Here is a 20146-nt window from a genome sequence, read left to right as displayed (position 1 = left end):
TAAATAATAACTAAATATAATTATAAGTGAAATATGTTCTCAGCTTCATTTTAAAAAATTGTCTTCAATACAATTGGGGAATTAGGAATTGTTTTATGATATATTATAATAAAACTTCTTTACTTTTGGTGGTTCACAACTCATGTTTGGTATAGATGCTATAAATATCTTGTTGCTTTTGTATAATAGACAGAATGCTAATATTACAACCTAAACAATTCAATGGTATTAGTGAATTATTTATTGTTGTTTAGCATGACCACATTCAAGTGAAATTTCTAGAGACAGGTGAAAGTTTCAATCTTGTTTCTAGAACAAAAGATTTTCCTTTTCTATCAGAAAAAAAGCTAAAAGAATTTTTATTCCCAGCAAGGCTGCACGGCATGACTGACAAAATACTTTTTCTGAACATCCCTCTTTCCCTCCTCCGCTTCTACCCTTTGTTTTGTTACTTTTTTACCATTTTATGATAATCCTAAAAATGTCTTTTAATCATCACTGAAAAATGTCAGAAGGTAAAGACATTATGTAAAAGGACTTGGATTTCATACAGACGTTGCCATGTTTAGGGACTGTTATATCAATAGTTATCAAATTATTGTCTGACCTTTCCGTCGTTCCAACCTGCGAGGCATTGAGCAATGGGTTTCGTACTGTTTAGACAGAATTCATCTTCAGGTTATAATTAATAGGCCAGTATTTAATCACTACATTTGTGTGATTACAAATGAGGAAACTGTGAACTATTACTGCTGGCTTGGACTGAGGCACAATTACTGGTAGCTTACCCAGCAAAAGTGCTTGAGAGTTGCTGTATGCATTTCCACATTTATAATTATGCAGAAAGCCCTGTCGTCTTACTTGACCTTTAAAGCACCCAATGTGCTGATTGTCGAAAAAGTATTTTAAAAGCCTGATGGAAATTTCATAGAGTGCATATGTGACCCAGTGATTGTATCATCAGCAAATGCTAAACAATGGTTTAAAGTCATTATTCTAATTTGGCCAGACCCTGCTAGATTCAATCAAACACAATCAGAGGTGCATGGCTGACATTCTAACAAGCTTAGGGCAAAGGCAGCTCATGCTTTGAATTGCATTAACTTGTTTTCTGAAACCAAATGCTGGGAATTATTTTCAAAATATTCTTTTAATATATGCACACAAAAATACTTTCACATATCTATCATATAAGCTATTAAGGACAAGCTAAAAAATATGTTTAAAGCTAACGTGGAAAGAACAACATCAATATGGTGTTTGTGTGATAGAAGTACATACATGGTCATGTAACTAGTTACAGTGTTAACATCTGAAAACATGTAGAAGAAATAGTAATTAAGAGAAAAACAGAAGTTGTTTGAGCAGCTGTACTTCACTTAGCACATCTGTCAAATAGTTAAAAAGAAAAGCCTGGCAGTTCCTCCCTGACCCTCTTCCACTCCATCTTAAGAATTGCACTGCGTTAAAACAAGTCTGACTTTAAATATTTCTGAAATACCGCTATATTTTTATTATGTTTTTATTCATGATTACAATATCATTTTATGAGAAAGAGAAGTAATTTCAGATATTTGCAAAATCTTTTTTTTTTTTTGTTTGAAGTCTCATTGCCACTCTTTTCTGTAGAATGATATGTCCAGGATGTCATACTGGGTTCCAACAGCAGTAAAAATTTCTTGACCATTGCAAATAGAGCTACAGAGAATGATTGTGCCAGTTACACACATTATCAGCAAACTCCCTTTGTAAGGCATTAATGAAAATGGTGTGTTACAGAACCTTGTGTGTGTTCTTAGACATACAACTATCGCATAATATCCAAAAAACATGGTAGGAAAAACATTTCTTTCCTTGATTCTGGACACATTTGGCTCCTTTTTTGCATTCATGTTAGCTATTATCAAGGTCAGAAAAATTTGAGGGGAGAACAAAAAATCCCCTGAATCAATCCATTAAGACACTAGTTTTCAGTCCACAGAATCAAAACCCCAATTTATTTATCTTTTTCATTCATGATTTTAGCAACAAACCAAAATTTTTTATTCTTCACCTGAAGTTGTTTGCCATAGGATGGACAGGCCATGTTACATACACAAATATTTATAGGCCTTTCTGTAAATATGTATCACCATGTTTGCACATTGTTCTGAAAGTATCTCGGAAGAGAATTACATGGAAAACATAAAGAACTGTTTGCAAATGTTACTAATGCTAGCTGCCCACTATGTCTGTTAAAAACACATAGAAGACTTTATGAAATTATATGTGAGAATCCATATATTACCATATGACAGAATATAATGAAGAAAGTTTTTAATGCTCTTTTTTGTAAGAAATTTCAAATTTTGTTTTGTATTGTCAGAAATAAACTGAATTCATACAATACCTACTGCATCCTACCCAAATTGCTTTTGTAGAGCTGTGAGTTTTTGGTTTGTGATTTTGGTGGTTTTTTTGGTTTGGTTTTTTTAGGGGGGTTTTGTATTTGCTATTTTCACATAGATTTTTTGTGGCACCCATATTACAAGGACACTTGGATAGCTTTAAATACAGAGCTGATAGAACTCTGATTTGTTTCAGGTACAGAGAGAAGGATAGGCTAAAAGAAATTCCCCCATGAGAGACTGGTTTAGTTCTGATATTTCCTTATTGTGCTTTCTTACATGAAGATAGAATGATTGTTGCCAGCTGGTTATTGGAATGCAAATGACCTTTACATCATTTAAAAGAATTGAAAGAAACCAAGTTGTTTGGTTGGTACCTTCTGTTTGTTTTTGCCAATTTATGGGTGCTGTTAATGGCAACATTTTTAAGAGGGTATGTGAGTGAGGGAGGGAAATGGGAATGTATATATTAATTTCAGGGCCTAATATTACTGACTTCAGCTTTAGGAATGATGCTTTTGAAGATAAGTAATACAGATTATTATAGTACCTCTGCACTTTCTAAAATGCAGCTTGTTTTAAATTGCTTTTGTGATTTGTGTGTGTGTGATGAGAAAGAGGGATATTTAAAATATTTCAGTTAAATTGATGTATTTTTTGCAAATTAAGAAGTCTTCTTGTTATCATTCAAAATTTTCTAACTCTTTTTATTCAGTCATTTTTGTGCTTTGGCTTTTTTTAGCAATTAAACTGCCCGGATTTACAATATGGCTTCATTTTAATAGAATTTCAAACCACAAAGACAAGGCAACTTACAGCTTGTTAAACAGCTTCTTTTACATTTATAGTTCTATAATACAAAACATCTATTTATTTGATTTTCTTTCCTTGTTGGTTTATTAATAGCCTAATTAATTTGTCAGATAGTAATGTAAGCAATATAGGGTGGTAAAATGTGTCTATTTCTGAATTTGTGCAGGCAAGGCATGGTACCATGTGAAGCAGAAATGTCAATCCTGAAGTTATCTTCAAATACAAGTGTAACTAGAAATTTCTGGTCCAGTTCTCATTGGCTTGAAACAGGATCCATATTTGTTGGTGGTTTGCCTCATCCTTATGCAGCAAAACAGGTATTTATTATTATTTCTTTTTATTTAAAATTTGTATTATTATGTTGAATATTATATAACTGAAGAGATTTAAACCATGCAAAAAATAAAAATTACAACTTTTTGACAGTTACATCTAATATGGTCCCTTGTAGAGCATTGCCCATGTGTGGGACTTTGGTGAGTGTTTGTCTTGAGTAGGCAGAGTGAAGGAACACATATGATAAATTTAGAGGAGGTGCCTGTTACATCAAGTGCTAGTTCTATGAGGATGTGAAAAGTATAACTGCAATGGTTTCCAAAACAGAGAAGGCTCTGTTTGCATCCTGTGCTGGCTCAGACAGGTGTATGTAAAAATGGACCAGGCAAGAGAAAGCAAACCCATGAAACGGCATTAATGAGTGAGAGATGGCACAGGAGCTTGAATTTGTGGGGGTCTGTATGCAGCTCAGGTAACCATGTGTGCAGGGATAAGCAGTGCAGTGAGGCTTGTACAGAGTTAGGGAAGAGGAATCCCCACAGAGTCATGCACAGAGTTGGAGACAAGCAGATCATTACTCAGTTGTTCTTGTGGAGGATTTTGGGGTGTGTAGTCACAATAACAGGTACATATCACTTAAGTGATTTCCAGTATTTTTTCTTTCAAAGGATGAGTTTAGTTAGCAATTTCTATTCCAGTTTATGACACTCAAACTCTTCTAACTCATGCTAACACAGATCAAAGCCCCAGGCCCTCTAATTCATTTGAGAGTGGCACCACACACCCAGGGCACACTTCGGCCAGCTTCCAGCAGCATGGCCCCTGTACAACACAGCTCCCAGTGCAGCTGGTTCAGCCTTCTACATCTTGTCAGGTGTCTTAGTATGGAGTGCACCTCAGCATCTAAGGGGCTATGTTACAGTTATGTACAGATTTTTTAATTAAATTTTTGACATAAGGTGCCAGTGACCTCACTAGTTACATAGCTCCAAGTCGGTCTCTGACTTTCGCTGATCCAAAGCCAACCCGTGCTGCCACCTGTGCTATTTAACTCTCTTGTGTCATTCTCAAATGTGCTTCCAGAATGTAAAACTGTTCATCCTTGCATAATAAAGAGTATCTTTGAGTGTTTGTGTTTTCCAATTTCCAATTTATTTCCAATTTCCAATTTGAAATAAATTAAACTGTTAGCACTGAGATGCACTGCAAGTCTCATTTATCCGAACAGGGATCTTTGGATTGGTGTCACCCCATAACTGGAACAAAGTCAGACTGCAGCGGTTTTGTTTCTCCAGTGCACTGTAAAAACTGGACATATGTAGTCCAGTTTTCATTTTTTAAGCCATACTTTAGGGTATGCATTACCCTGTGCAATTTATTTAACCTTTTAATTTCTGTTCCATTCTTCAGTAAGTGAAGGTCATCTTATCGTGAGGCAAATAGAGTCATTTCAAGCACCAGCATGTTTTTGATACTACTACTGTAGTCTAGCATTTCTAGATTGCTTTCACCTTATAATAAATTGCACAATAATCAATGATGTGACAAGACTGTTGAAATCCAACCTAAAAGTTCTTGTGAATAAGTGCTTTTTAGATTGTAAAGTATTTCACAAAAAGTATACTTCTAAGGAGCTCATACTGACATTAAAAGAACACATCAAGTAGTATTCATAGTTATAAAACTTTTCCCTTAATTCAGATGTTCATACACAAACTATACCTTCATCTGGAATATTTATCCTCAGTTGTATATAGAATTTTATTTATTACAAAAATGTATCCATACCAATGAGATATATAAAAATTATATTTTCAATGTTTAAATGACCTTTCTTCTAGAAACTAAGAAATTTTTTGGAGGATGCCTCAAAGAATTTATAGCAAAGGCTTAGAAAAGTTCAATTCATGTAGTGTATTTTGGAGAAGATAAGCAATTTGTTTGAGGGATATAATAATAATGTGTATATGAGAATGACTTTTGAGATGAAAAATAGCTCTTTACTAGCTAAAGGCCAGATAAAATCCAGAAAAATAAATTTATATTAGGGAAGTTCAAGTAGAAATTAAACACAATGGTTTAAATTGCTGAAAATTTTGCCTGCATATGTTGGATTGTCATATCAGCATGGGCTTTCCTTCTTTGAGAATGTTGCAGTTCAATTTTATTCTTAGTGCAGGATTAATAGGTGAGATGTTGTGGTTCATGATTGTTATCTAAATTAGGTAACAGATGTGGGACATGTAAAAGTGCTCAAGCTGGTGATACTTAACCTCTGTTAGTACTTGGAAAGCATATGTTCCTATAACTTCCCCAAAAAGGCAAAAATATATCCTCTGCACTCAGTTGCCTCTCTAGTTTTCCACTGAGCTTTCTTGCAGCTTTCTTTATGTTTGAGGTTACCTCAGCCTTTATTTCACTTTATTTTCTTTGTATATTTGTGATTCTTGTATTTACTTTGATCTTAGTATCTAATTTTTCTTATTTTTTATGTTTTTTCAGCTTCAGGGAAGTTCAATTTTCCTTGGCTTCCCTGTCAAAATCAGTAGGGTCCAGGACAAATATAGTCTATAAAGGCTAGGTTTTTTTCCCTTCTGTCAGGGAATGGAGAACTGCCTGTCCAAGTACTCTTTATGTGGGCTTTTCAACCCCAGCAGTAGGAAACCACTCCAGAAAGTTTCTTTTCCATCACTTTAGACCCAGGCAGTCAGGCTTCTATTGTAAAATGTTCCTCATCCCTGAAACAGTGTAGGTCTGTTTCTGACCTTCATCCTGCAGTTTGCTTCAAGGGAAATTTCTGCTCCAGCTGAGACTCTGCTTTTTCTGACAAGTGTTCTGATCACTCTTGGAGTCAAGTTTGATAATGACCCTTGTGATATCTGTAGTATTCACCTAATAATACATTGTCTTGTTTTAGCTCCATCTCTCACAGGACTAGTTCACTCTGCTGTTCACTCTGGCTCTCCTACCTGCCGATATTGTGGAACTTGCAGAGAACAATGACTTCAGACCCCAGACTTCTTCAGTTTCTGACTAATAGGAACTTCTAGATGTCGGTACCAGAAACTGTTGACATGGGAGTCGTGTATTACTGGAATTGGCTCATGTTAAATGATTCATTTCTAGGATAGATTCCTCTACTTTTCATTTTGATTGAAGTTTGAGATGACCTAAAAGCCTAAGGGGTAAAATATTGTGTCCTCTGATGATTTTCTATACATTTTCCTAATCAGCACTGAAATGTCCATTGTTCTTTCAATATATTTCTTCTTGTTTTCTGTATGCTTATTATTTGGTACTCCTTAGAGTCAGAGTGCTATTAGCACTCTGTAAGGCAAGGTACAACAATTCTACTGATTTCTCTCATTCTGCCACAGTCTCTTCAGGAGATCAGAGCCTTACCCTGAAGCAGTGATGCATTTAAAATAATATCTGTGACATCTGGGAAAGCAATGTCATAATACTCAACAGGTTGCTTCAGTATTCAGAAGATCTCAGACCTCCCAGATCTCAGTCCTAGTGAGAAACACTAGAGCAAGTGGTGAGAAACACTAGAGCAAGATAAAGTTATGGACTACTTAACTAAACCAGACATAAAGTACCACAAATTCAGAGAGACACTTATTAGCAAGCAACCCTGGCAGATGTTATCACTAGGTCACTTTCCGTTCCCTCTGAAAGCCTACAGCAATCAGAGAAACCCCCTGATGACAGTAGAAAAAGACAAATGTGATGTTATATTCATCTTAAAAAAGGAAGATGGGTAACCATGAGCCTGTCAGGTCAATGGCACCACTATGTTCCTGATACTAATATAGAAACAAATGAAGGACAAGCACATCCTTAGGAGCAGCCAGCATGGATTTACCAAAGGGAAACTCTGCCTGACCAGTATTGCTTACATTCCCTGGCTCTGTGGGCAAGGGGAGGGCAGTGGATAAGCCTTACTTCGTTTCCCAGACAGTTTCACTCCCAACTCTGTCTCCTACCTCTAAGTGGCACAGGAGAGTGAAAAATGGGGATTATAGTCAGACCATGACACTTTGTCTCTGCCTCTTCTTCCTCCTACACATCTACAGTTCTCTTAGCTATCCACAGGCCAAAGATGGAAAAAGTATTTGACTTGGTATGAATTCTGGAGGATCTGAAGATGTGGATAGAAATCACGGTAACAGATACGTTCACTGAACCACCTTAAATGAATTCATCCAAGTTTGAGTACTGCAGTCTGCTTCATGCACAGCAAGAAATTGGTTTTATGACTCTGTAAACTGTCCTTTGCAACGTTTAGTGGAGTTATCTGACAGTCTAGGAAGCCATTGCTGCGCAGTCAGAATGAAAGCTAAACTCTAAATAGCTGCCTGGCAGACATCTTGTCCTGCTGCCTCACTACAGTGAATAAAATCCTCTTCAGTTCTGTGCCAGCTTAGATTATTACTTATTTTTGTATTCTATGCTATTTCTTTGATAAAGAATATGATGGGAATAGCTCAGACTTGCTGCAGGTAAATGGCAAAATAATTTGAACAGTTTAATAGCATCATCTTTTTAAAACATTGGGGTTTTAAACCTATTTATGATCACTGTTTTTTAAGACATAAAAATCAAAAGAAAGGAAGAGAAACCAAATTACACACAGAAAAAAACCCTTTCTGATCAGAAATTGAGAAGAGATATTGTTTCTGAAATCTCAAGACATGTTTCAGAATAATTATTTTCATGCTAGTTTTAGTATTGTTAATTGTTTACAATAGCTTTTTCTCTGCAGAGAAGATTGGTACACTCAAAGGGAAATTAAATATTGTTTTCAAATATCTACAGCAGTAGCAGTTGATTGCAGTAATACTGTTATTTCTGCTGCTATAATTGTTCCAGTAATTTATATTTCTACACTTAATAGTATTTTAGTATTGAGAATGTGAAATGTCATTATATCTTCATATTACTTTTCAACTCAAGCCATTCTCTATAATTAAACCTTGCAAGTATTAAAACAGGGAAGTTTTAGAAGGAAAGGAAGCTTCTGTACCAGGAGAGCAATCTTCTAAATAAAAATAAATTATTAAGGGGAAGGTGTGCAAATACATATGTGGGCATCAATATGTTATCAGTGGGGAAATGGCAACAGATAATTGAGTGATATGCTCAGGATCATGGATCATAGTGTGTTAATGTTGAAGGTGAGGTGAAAATCATTATATATGTGAAGACTCAGACACAGAAGTCCAGAGGGCTTGTACTTCAAATACAAATGTGTAAAGTACACTATGCATATGTAAGAACACATATTGTTTTTCTGTGAAAAAGAGATAATGTGATATCACAATCATATGTACTGCCCAGTTTTAAGATATTCTCAGGTATATACATATGTTGATAAAAATGTTTTAAACATTTTAATAACCAACTGCTAAAACATGCAAAATCATGTTCTTTCTCTTTTTATAATTCATCCACAGAATTCAGTGGCATTGATGAAGAAATGGACAATGTGGAGCAGATGTTACAAAATACAGAATCAGACCCTTAATTTAGAATGATCCAAAAGCAATTTGCTCTATGTTACAGCTGCTGTGCTTCCATAGACTAACACAACAGTAACCCCTCTGTAACTGTCTAGTTAGAAACAGTTTATGATCCATTTCCCGTGCCAGAGCATTGCAAAGCAGTGGGAGAATTTAGTGCAATCTGTGCACAGCACTTTAGATTTGATTATCTGGCATTCACCTTATCTGATAAATCTTGGGCTCTGACAGCAGCTTTCATGCTATAATTTATAATAATATAATATGTACATGATTCCTTAGCATCCTGCTGCAGTAATCGTTGGATGTGAGCAAATTACAGTGGTCCTGACCCAATTAATGCTCTCTGGCCTGCAGTGTTCAGCCTGAGAAGATTCTGGGGAAGCCAACAAAGGAAAGAACATCCAATCTGTCACAGGATTGCAAGGCATGCTAGACTATTACATGGCCGCAACTCTTTGCTATAGTGGTGTAAGCAAGAATGGGGAGCTGAAACCCTAGAGGGGCAGTTCTTGAATGTCCATACATTTCCTGTTGTTCCACTGCATATCTGAAATTTCCATATTTAACTATTAAAAATCATATTTTTTAAAATAATTTTTAGGCAGAGTCGTTATGGGGTTTTTGTTTTTTTTTTTTTTTAAATCGATCATAAATCTGCCTAGGAATTATCCAAAGAATATTTCATATTTTTTATAATTTAAAGAATTGTCTGATCCATCGGTTTAAGATCTAGCTCATGATAGACTAAGTGGAAGCCACTTGCCACGCATTAGTCTTCCCTCTAGGTATAGTGAAATATAGGTGTTCAGATTGTAGTAGCTGTGCAATAGAGTTTAAGGTTCTACTGTGGTACAGAAAACGAAAATCAGCAGCGTTGACTCTTTTATCCAGAATCTCATTGTGGTTTTAGTGCTACATTTCTGAAATTGTGAGTTGTTCCTGTTTGCATCAATTCTAGAATCTTTATTTTTCAAAAAATGGGATGAAATTTTTTGTCCTTATATTTATGCCTCTCCCTTTTAACTTGACTTTCACTACACACATTATACATCTTCTAAGTCTGCTCTGTTGTCAGGTTAGTGATTTACAATATTCAGAAAGGCTCTTTCAGGGTGTTTGTTGATTTGAAATGCATTTTGCATTCTGAGGAGAATCTGACTTCTTTTTGAATCTTAGCATGACAGCCTTAGATCCTGACATGTATTATTCTAATGTCCTACTTAGGATATGCTTTGACTCTGCTTTTGCATCGCCTGAATGCTTATCTTAATTAAGAGCACCACTTACTGTTACTCAAGATATTGTAAATATTTATGCATTTTTATATACTAAATAAATATTTGTCACATCATCAGAAATACTTCTACATATCAATTTTCCATTGGCTACTATCACATTTTCTGGTATTTGTTCTTCTTTAGATTGGTAAGTCATGGTAAGGCTCTGTTCTTCTATAATTAAGCATTACTCTGAAGTCAGGGTTCCTCTCTCTTGACTGGAGAGATGTTTTGCCTGTTCTGAATAGTTTGTTTTGATCAGCGTGTGTTTTTGCATCAGTACTTCTTACATTCTTAGATAATTTGTGAATGTGTTTAACAGCATAAGACTCAGTGGGCAATATTTGTTGCATCTGAACAGTGTAAAAGCTCAACAGGTATTGGTAATTTTTGTCTTTTCTTTTATTCAGTTTGTTGATCACCCACCTAAGAAACCCCCTTCCTGTGTGTCCCACAATTACTAACTTTCTTTAAGAACTTTTGCTTGGGAACAATGTCAAAATGTCATTGGAAATTAAGTTGGCTCAGTTTTTGGGTGACCCTCTTATATTGGGCCGTTGATGTGTTCAAGGGATATGAATAATTGGGGAAGCATAACTTTCTTAAACAAAATTTCAGATTCTTTATGTGATATTTTTCCCATGTTTTTGCTACTTACATTCTTCAATACAACACTCAGGAATTTTCTTCTGAATATAGATTTGCTGGGTTTTAGTTTGCCTCAATCATTTTGGCCTTTCATAGTCCCTTTTGAAATGCTGATGTCATATTTGCCAGTTTTCTCTATATTGTTACCAAACATAATTTAATTAAAAAGTTATATAACATTTTTTAGGCACAATTCCAGGCTTCCTACCTTTCACATTTTAGAAAGTTTTGATGAACATAGAACAGCTTCCCCAGGAATATGATAGTCTCTGTCCCTGGAAGTTTTCAATCTGTGATTGGACAGGGTGTTAGATAATCTTATCTAAACTCCCTTTTACAGGAAAGGTTGAACCAGATGATCTTGTAAGATTCCTTCCAGCCCAGAATTTGTTATGATTTTATGGTTTAAATGCTTTTTTTTCAGCCAAAATTAAAATATAACCCAGAACACTTTAAAATATGCATAATAGTAGATTTAATTTACCAGATATTACCCTTTTAAACCTTTGCCCATATTTTGGCTGGAGAAGTGTTGACTGATAGTCTTCTTTTTTCTGGCACTTTGACAATCAATCTCTCTTTTTTGCTTTATTTTTTTGTAAGTCATGCTTGTTTTTTTTTCCTACTTGATCATATATAATTACTGAACTCAACAGAAGTATTCTTCTGTAACCTGCAAGCATTTTACCCGTTGAGCTTTCAAATTTTTTATGTCCTTAATAACCTTGTCCTGATGCAGTTAAACTTTCTGGTGGCTTTTTCAGTGTGATTTCCTCCCAGGAGAACACAGAGGTTGAGTATATTATACTCAGGGGTTTTTTTTTAATGTTTTGGGGGGTTTTTTAGTTATTATATTTTGAAATATTGAAACTTATTTGCCCTGAGTTTTATCTCTCATAGTTTCTCTAATGGCTCCAAGAAGCCATTATTTACAGCATCTAAAAATGTAGTACCTTCAGCATATTTTGTCATGATTTCTTACCAGACTGCTTGGAGTAATTAAACTCTGTTATTACTGTCTTTTCTGCCTTACCCTTTCTAGCCTGCTATAGTATTTAACAAACACTATCATCACCTTGGTGATATATAATATAGCTCTAATATAATATTTTTTCATTTTGCATGAAATTTTAGTGCAAAATGATTTGTGCAAGTTTGTATATATTTGTTTGACTACTTTTATTATCTTGCCTTTTTCTGGTGCAGCCAACATCTTTCTAGATTTTTACTCTTGCATCATAACATCCCAGTATTTATATTTCTACCATCAAGAATCCTATCATGTTCTTGCTGTTTTACAGCTTTTTTTCCTTTTTTAGAACCCAGGTATTTTTCCATAGGCAGTTACTTTTCTTTTGAAAATAAATAATGATTCAGTGTTTTGGCAGGGAAGAGATGTTTTTATACAAATGTTCATATTACAGTTTCTGTAACCTATTTAGTTCTGTCATGTATATTTTGAATATGAATTTTTTATTTTTTAAAAAGGTTTTTGCAGGTAAAGAGAAAAATGTCATAGAATTACATTAGTAAATCAGCTTTATTCTAATTTCAATGCAATGTAATTATGTCTTCTATATAAAGGTAATAGACGGTCTTGTCTAATCCATTAATTGAAAAATAGATTTGAGACTTCAGATATTTTGCTGAAAGTACCCAATGCTGCCCTGTAGGATTCTTTGTTATCAGTGTGCCAGTAGCCTTTACCCTCTAGAAATGTGTTCTTGTTAGGTCTTCAAGGCTAAACAATACAGAGAAGTGATACCATCAAGGGAAAGCTGAAACATTCTTGTAGTAGGGGATTGCTGGCTTGTGCTATTCTTTTCAAGTCCATCTGTGTTTAAAGGGCTGCAGATGATGATTTTGGACACTGCAGAATTTGAGATATTAACTTATAGGAAAGAGGCGTGCACAGGGAGCATTGTAGTGAAGAGTGACATATTATATTTGGGTTTTTTTCTAAATAGGTTATTCAGTATGCTTGTAGTCATTTTATGGATTTGTTAATTCTTTTTCTTATATCTGGGTGTGTTCATGTAAGGGTTTTGGATAATTCATTACTGATTTATCAACTTGAAACAAGTTTGAATTCTTGCTGAAGATCATCATTAGAACTGTGTGATTCTTTATCAAGAACAGCTTTACAGATCACAGAAATCTTGAATTTTTCTAGTTATCATAAAATCTAAACCTAGACTATTAATCTAAATGTACAATAAATGTTTCTAGTATGTCTAATACATTCCAAATTTATTATATTAAAAATATAAAATGGGAGACATAAAAGTAAGTATAAGGATTTTCAATACTATTTCCTGAATGCTTCTTGATAAGTAGTCTATATTGAAAAGTTATGTTAATTATGGTGATTTAATTAGTTATAAGTTGTATTTCATATTTTATTAGGAAGATATTAAGATGAGTATATTTGAAGTTTAAAATATCAGACTTATTGATTGTAAAAATGTATATTTCTCCGGCTGTATGCTGTGATATTTTTACTGCTTGTATTTTAAATTTCACCAGAGTTGGTTTAGTGAAGTTAGAATTTCACTTATGCAATATACACACATGTATGTACATATACATGCATTTAATATTATATTATTATATAATACCAATACTGATATTATACTAAAAAATGTGTAGTAAACTTTTCAATAAAGTCTCCTAACACCATAACAAAACAAATTCAAATGAGAAATTAAGAAATATCCTTCACTGTGTTCAGTCCACAGATCAGAAAGTATTGCACATGAGAAATCAATGGTTTTTTCTCACTGCTTATCTTCTGCATCAAATTAAAGGGAGCACTTAAGGTTATAAATATTGAATCACTTGGACAAGGCTGTGCTTCAAAAAAGTTCAAAAATCTTATTAATATCAACATCTGTACATTAAAAAAAAGCATTTGCATTCCACATATATAATATATCAGCAGTCCACAATATAAACTGACTGCTATAACCAAGATTAAAAATGTAATTCACTCTCATTAGATAATGCTAAAATGCCAAGATCATTATACTTATTACAGATCTACAAATCATTCAAAGTGGTGATATTATAGCTACACTATATTCCTGCAGAAAAGAAGCCAGTGAACTTTAAGAAGTTCATGGCCCAGGGCCATCTGTGCAATGGGCTTTGGCTGAGAGCAGCCACACTGGATCACAACATTAAGAGCAATGAGTTTGTGCTCCAAAACTCTCAGCAGAATCACTATGCTGAGCCAAATAGTTTCTTTCTTTTTCTTGTTTATATGAGATTTTGATATGCATGGCTTTTACTGTGTCCTCTAGAAGGTCTTTTATGCACCTAGAAATAACCAGAGCTCTGTGTGCATGGGAAAATCAAACTCCTGAAGATTCTGATTCTGAAAGAAAGAAAAATATCATTGCAAATCTTTTGCTGATCTTAAATGATTATGGTTGTGTCCCTTTCACTGAAATCCCCTCAGAATTTGGCTTTATGGAATTATTTTTCTCAAAAGCATTTGAATTATTTCATAATTTCAGTGCCTGAACTCAGACTTGTGTGTACTAAATGCTTGAAGCTAACCACGTGGCAACCTCAGTAAATTAAAAGACTGATACCAAAGCATCACTGAAAATTTCTCTATCTTGTTCTCTTGAGATAATTTCTAGAAAACATATGGGGTAGAGGGATGTAAACAAACTCTGTATTTGGAGAATTTAATAAGAGATTTGAATTCAGATTTCTGTTTAGTATAGAAGAAATATTTCCTTTTTTTTTTTTTTTACTAGTATTTCCTATAGAGGGAAATAAGAGTTTGGGAAACAGAAGATAAATTAAAGGAAAATAGTATGATAGAATTCAATTTCTAAAGGCAACTGGTGGGCATGTTCAGATAAATAGATATACTGTAAAAAAAATCTGTTTGATAAAAAGTGCATGTCGTGTATTCCTGTGTGATACCAGAAGATTTTTCTATTCCAGTACCTTTAGGAAGTCTGTTCAAGCTCTTCCTCTCAGTCAAAATTTAAAACACAAGAATGTCTGCAACCCCTTACAATGTACTGCACTGAGATGAAATGCTCAGCAATAAACAAATACCAGAGCATTCTGCCCCACAAGCTTTTTTAACTTGAAGGAACACTCTTCTGGGAAGTGAGAGAGAGTGGCTTTCGCTCTCCCCTGGTAATGATGTGAGTGGGTATGGAATAACATTAGGGTCCTGGCCATGCCCCCCACACCTACTGCAAAAATCAACCCTGTGCTGGCCAAAACTAGGACACCATAGAAACCAGCCTTCAGGAGTGGAAGGTCCCTAAGACCAGAGGGGAACTCTGGAGCAAGGAATACTTAACACTGCCAGAGTCACCATCCCTGGAGGTGTTTGAAAACAGACTGGATGTGGCATTTAATGCCATGGTTTAATTCATAAGGTGGCGTTAGGCCATAGATTGGACTTGATCTCAAAAGTTAGTTCCAACCTTGTTAATTCTGTGATTCTGTGGGAAGGATTGGTTACAGATCCCTTAAACAGACTGGTCATATGTAAGTCTCTGAGGTTTCATGGGGTGCACCCAGGAGTGCTGAGAAAACTGTCTGATGCCATTGTGAGGTCACTGCTAATTATCTTTGAATGATCATGGATATTAGGAGAGGTTCCTGAAGACTGGAAGAGAGCAAATATCATCATCTTTGAGAAGGGCAAGAAGGAAGATCTGCAAAACTGTAGGTTAGACAATCTCACCTCAGACACTGGGAAGGTGATGCAGCAAGTCCTTCTGGAAACAATTTCCACATGGAGGTCAAGAAACTAACTAGGTGTTATTGACATGGATTTAAAAGAGGAATTCATACTTGACCAGCCCACAGTCTCTGCAGTTAGGTAACTAGATTGGTGGATAAGGGGAAACAGTGATGCTGTCTACAACTTCAGTAAATTTTTTGGCAGTCTCCTATGACATCATCATAGGAAGAAATGACAAAGTACAGGTGTATGTAGAAGTTCACAGTGAGGTGGCTTAAAAAAAGTCTGAATGAACTATCCTGGAGCGCTGTGATCAGTGATGCAAAGTCTGGCTGGAGGTCAGTAACTAGTGAGGTGCCCCAGAATTTACTAGTGGGTCAAATACTTCATTAGTGTCCTGGACAACAGAACAGAATGCACCCTCAGCAAGATTCTAAGATTGATTCAAAAGTGGAAAGTGTCTAATTCTCCAGAGGGCTGTGCTGCCATCCAAGAAACCTCAACAGACTGGAGAAATGGGCTGACAGAAATCTCATGAACTTCAAAAAGGGGCATTGCAAAATCCTGCAACTGAGGAATTGTAATCCCATGTGCAAGCACAGTGTGGTGTCAGCTGACTGGAGCACAGCTTGGCGAAGGAGAACCTTGGATTTCTGGTGGGCAGCAAGCCATCTGTGAGCCAGTTAGGCATCCTCACAGTGCATGGGTCGGGATTCATCCTCTGTATTCAGTACTGGTGAGCTTGTATGTGAATTAATGGGACCCATTCTGTACCTGTCCAGTAAAAGAAACCACTGGACTCACTGCAGCATCTCCAGTAGAGAGAAATATTATCAAGGTGTTGGAACATCTCTCATATAAAAAAAAGACTGAAAGAACTGTAACAGTTCTTTTGGGTTTTTAAAGCCTTCCTTTCATATCATCCCAGGCCTTTTGCTCATCAACTCTCACAGGGACCCTATGCAAAATACCCTTACTTTATCAGAAAAAAAGATGCTGTTTCAGTGATATGCAAAAATATGATTTGATGATATACAAAGATATTATTCTGTTTCTGTGGAGATTATTTCCTTATTTTGAAGAATATTTTAAAAAGGGGTAGCATTGTTTTGGACTTGCATGCAGGTTTGATAAATTTGAATATTCAAATCCAGGTGATCATTTTTCTTTGAATGATATTGGCAGGCCTGCAACATCAGTTTTTGTCTTTAATCTTTGAGGAGTTTAATTTTCCCATAGCTGCCAGGTTGATCAGATGTTAAGGTCTTCAATTTTTGGTTGATGTTGCCACTTCATTATTCCGCAGTTCCAGCACATTACACAGGTTCCTGGCAATAGCTACAGCCCATTTTTGTTGGCAAGACATCTCCTTGGTACCTTACCTTGGTGTGTGCACTGATATGGCAGTTGTCCTGGGGATAAAACTCCCAGTGTCTTTTTGATGCTTTCTCTCTTTGACAGCTGTGGTTCCCTTAGTTACATTACCCATTTGTCTCTTCTTCCTATTCAGTGTGCAAAATCCAGGGCCGTTACAGACATTTGGGATTACTTTTTCTGCTGATATTCAGCCTTTATTGTCCAATAGCTCCTCATGTTCCCAAATTTCCTGATTTTCCTGGAAATGTGGTAGTGTGTATGTGCATAAGACCTTTGCAGGAAGCATGTCGGGTACTTCACCTTTGCTTGCCTATCATTCATATCCAGTCTGGAAGCTCTTTTTAAAAAGATGACTGTTGCCTTGAAATTGGCAGCAGGCAGCATTATGGGGTGAACAGCAGGTTCAAGCAGGCTGCTACACAGGATCTGTAGTGTTTGATGGAGCTATGCCTTCACATTGATGTCTTAAAAGTTGATGCAATTTAAAATTAATATACCTTCGAGAGTTGTAGGTATAGGTTTGTGACCTCATGTTATGTTAACAACAATAAGAAATAATTGCTGTTTTTCTGGAAGAAATGGACCTCAACAGATGGCATGATCTGTGAGGCTGGCATTTCATTAATTTCTCTGTGTGACTCTTTGAGATCCTTTGTGAAAGTTTCAGCAGGTTTGGTTGATGTTAAGTAAGAAGTGAGGCTTGTGCAGGTAGCAGACAACTTTCATGAGCCCTTAGAGGATGTGTTTGGTATCAGTCCTTTCCAGCAAAGCTTAAAGCTTAAACTATGCTGAAGTGACTTAATGCAGCAATGCTCTTCAGTTCTTCAATGCTTGCATCCCAGACATCGGTCATCTGAACACTGAGCTCCTTCCAGACACTGACTTCAACATTGCAGTGTTTCCAAGCAGAGTCCCAGCACCTGGGCAGAAAGGCTGTAATCATCCATTGAATAAGTGTACTCTGGGATCTTCTGTAACAAGCTTGATGGCAGACTATCTGCTGGTACTGAAAATGTATACAGGCACACTTTCTTCCTATAGAAAGGGTTTCACACATAAATTTTGTGTGGCTTATTGGTCTTGTTTACCCCTTCCTTTCAGTCTCTTTTTCAAGGTAGAATTATATCTAAGGGTCATGAGTAGTGGCCACTGCACTCCCTACAGCTAATGAAGAAGAACAAAGAGCTGGGATTTACCTCTTGGAAAAGGTAGTTGTGTTGACTGTGTACCAGCAGACACCAGGTCGTGGCCTCTAATCATCCTTTGTAGTTCTTGAGGTGATACAACCTGCTGCTGTAAACCTAAAGGGTGTGTGCAAGAGCAATATATGTAGTTTAGGCAGGACCCTTTCAGCTTCAGGAGAAACCAGACATTTGACAAGGCAGAGATATATTTGACAGCATGTATGTACTAGTCAGGCAACTAATGCAGTGATTACCCAAATAACCCTTTCAACCAACAGTTCCCTGTCACCCACTCTTTCATTCTGTATTTGTAACTGTAGGTTCATTTCTCGAAGGCTGGTTCTTTATGCAATTGATGAGACTGCACAAATATTGCCTTCAGTTTCTTTATGCATTCTCTGCAACACAAAGCTAAAGTCAAGAGCTGATCATGCTCAACTATCAATTTACTCGTGTATTAACTGGTTTTTTGATAAAGGTAAATTTTGAGGCATCAGCTGTAGCAATCTAACCACAATACTCAATATAGATGAGAAAAAAGCATGCTATGCAAAATTCTTATCTCATTTTAATAGATAAAAACTGATCTGAATATTCATCTGTTCCTTTTTTATGTATGTGTGATTTTTCTCAAACTTCTTTCAGCAGTAGAGAGGTTTATGCGACAAACATGAAGCTTTGGGTGTATAACTTCATCCTATTAAAATGCAAATCCATGAGTTTCTCTTCAGAAAAAAAAAAAAAGACAATTTGCTGCTAAATCCCATTGAAAATTACTTTTACCAATTAAAGTTCTGTGCTTTGGATGGGAAGTGAAGCAAATTGTTGCCATTTCTGATAAATACAAACTCAGTTACCAAAAACATCCATGTTGGTATGAGGTACACTAAGGTAGTTTATTTAATTTTCCATAACCATGTAGTGCCTCCTGAATTGCTAAGAATAAAAAAAAAAACCTCTTTTCTCTCACAGCTGTTTTTTTTACAGTATTCTGGTGCAGTATCTTAGATTTTTATTTCTTACCTCTGTCACCATTTTTACTAGCATTTGTATGACTTTGCATCTCTCTAACCTCTTAAGTGGCAATTGTATTTTTATGCAATGGTTCACAGTAAGCATTGCATCAACTCCATTATAATTTATCTGTGAAATTTTATGTGATAAATGCAATGTGTCAATATGTATTAATTCTCCCTACTGGATCTGACTGGGATGCAGCTAATTTTCTTCACAGCAGCTTGTAGGTACTGTGTTACAGACTGGTGACCCAAGCAGTGTTGCTAATACAGAGAAGATTTGGCTGTTGCTGAACACTGTTTACACAGCATCAATTCCTTCTGTTCCTTGCTCTGGCCCCTCAGTGAATAGACAGAGTGTGGTCAGGAGCCTGGGAAGAGACACAGCTGAGACAGCTGATCCTGGGTGACCAAAAGGATATCCCATACCATGTAACATCACACTCAGCGATAAAATGGGAAGAGGTTTTTCCAAAGTAGCTGCTCAGGGACTGGCTGGGCACCTGCCTGCTGGTGGTGATTGCTTTTGCATTGGTTTTTTTCTTCATTTGCTAAACTGTCTTAATGACAACTCACCAGTTTGCTCACTTTTTCCCTTCTTCTCTCCATCATCCTGATGAGGGGTGGGAGCAAGAGAGTGGAGGGATCTTATATTCCAGATGGGCTGTACCCACTATATCCCCTCAACTTCACTGCCTCCTCAGAGGGACGTCTGTGGCTAATTTGTGTCATGCTCACAAAGAATCATACATAGTATTTTCTCTTATACTTCTGTTAGGTGTCACTGATGATTTGTAGGCCTGACTACTCAGTGTGCTAAAGGTATTTCCAGAAGTGAGAGCCCTGCCTGACTAGCTGGTATGAACCATTCCTTCTGCAAGGAACTAACATCCTCTTTATAAAAAAATACTAGGACAGCC

At 36.1% G+C, this 20146-nt stretch overlaps 1 protein-coding gene across 1 annotated transcript in view; it reads left to right on the top strand.

Moving 5' to 3' along the window:
• Positions 1-20146, top strand: part of EYS (eyes shut homolog) — a 704733-nt gene that overhangs the window by 457482 nt on the left and 227105 nt on the right. Inside the window, exon 34 of the mRNA XM_064707313.1 lies at positions 3367-3517. Coding sequence (XP_064563383.1) covers positions 3367-3517 — 151 coding nt within the window. The remainder of the gene's footprint in view (positions 1-3366; positions 3518-20146) is intronic.

The sequence above is a fragment of the Zonotrichia leucophrys genome, chromosome 3 (genome assembly GCF_028769735.1).
Source record: "Zonotrichia leucophrys gambelii isolate GWCS_2022_RI chromosome 3, RI_Zleu_2.0, whole genome shotgun sequence".
Lineage (NCBI taxonomy): Eukaryota > Metazoa > Chordata > Aves > Passeriformes > Passerellidae > Zonotrichia > Zonotrichia leucophrys.
The sequence above is the reverse complement of the archived record's forward strand: the minus strand, read 5'-3'. Positions and strand labels throughout refer to the sequence as shown.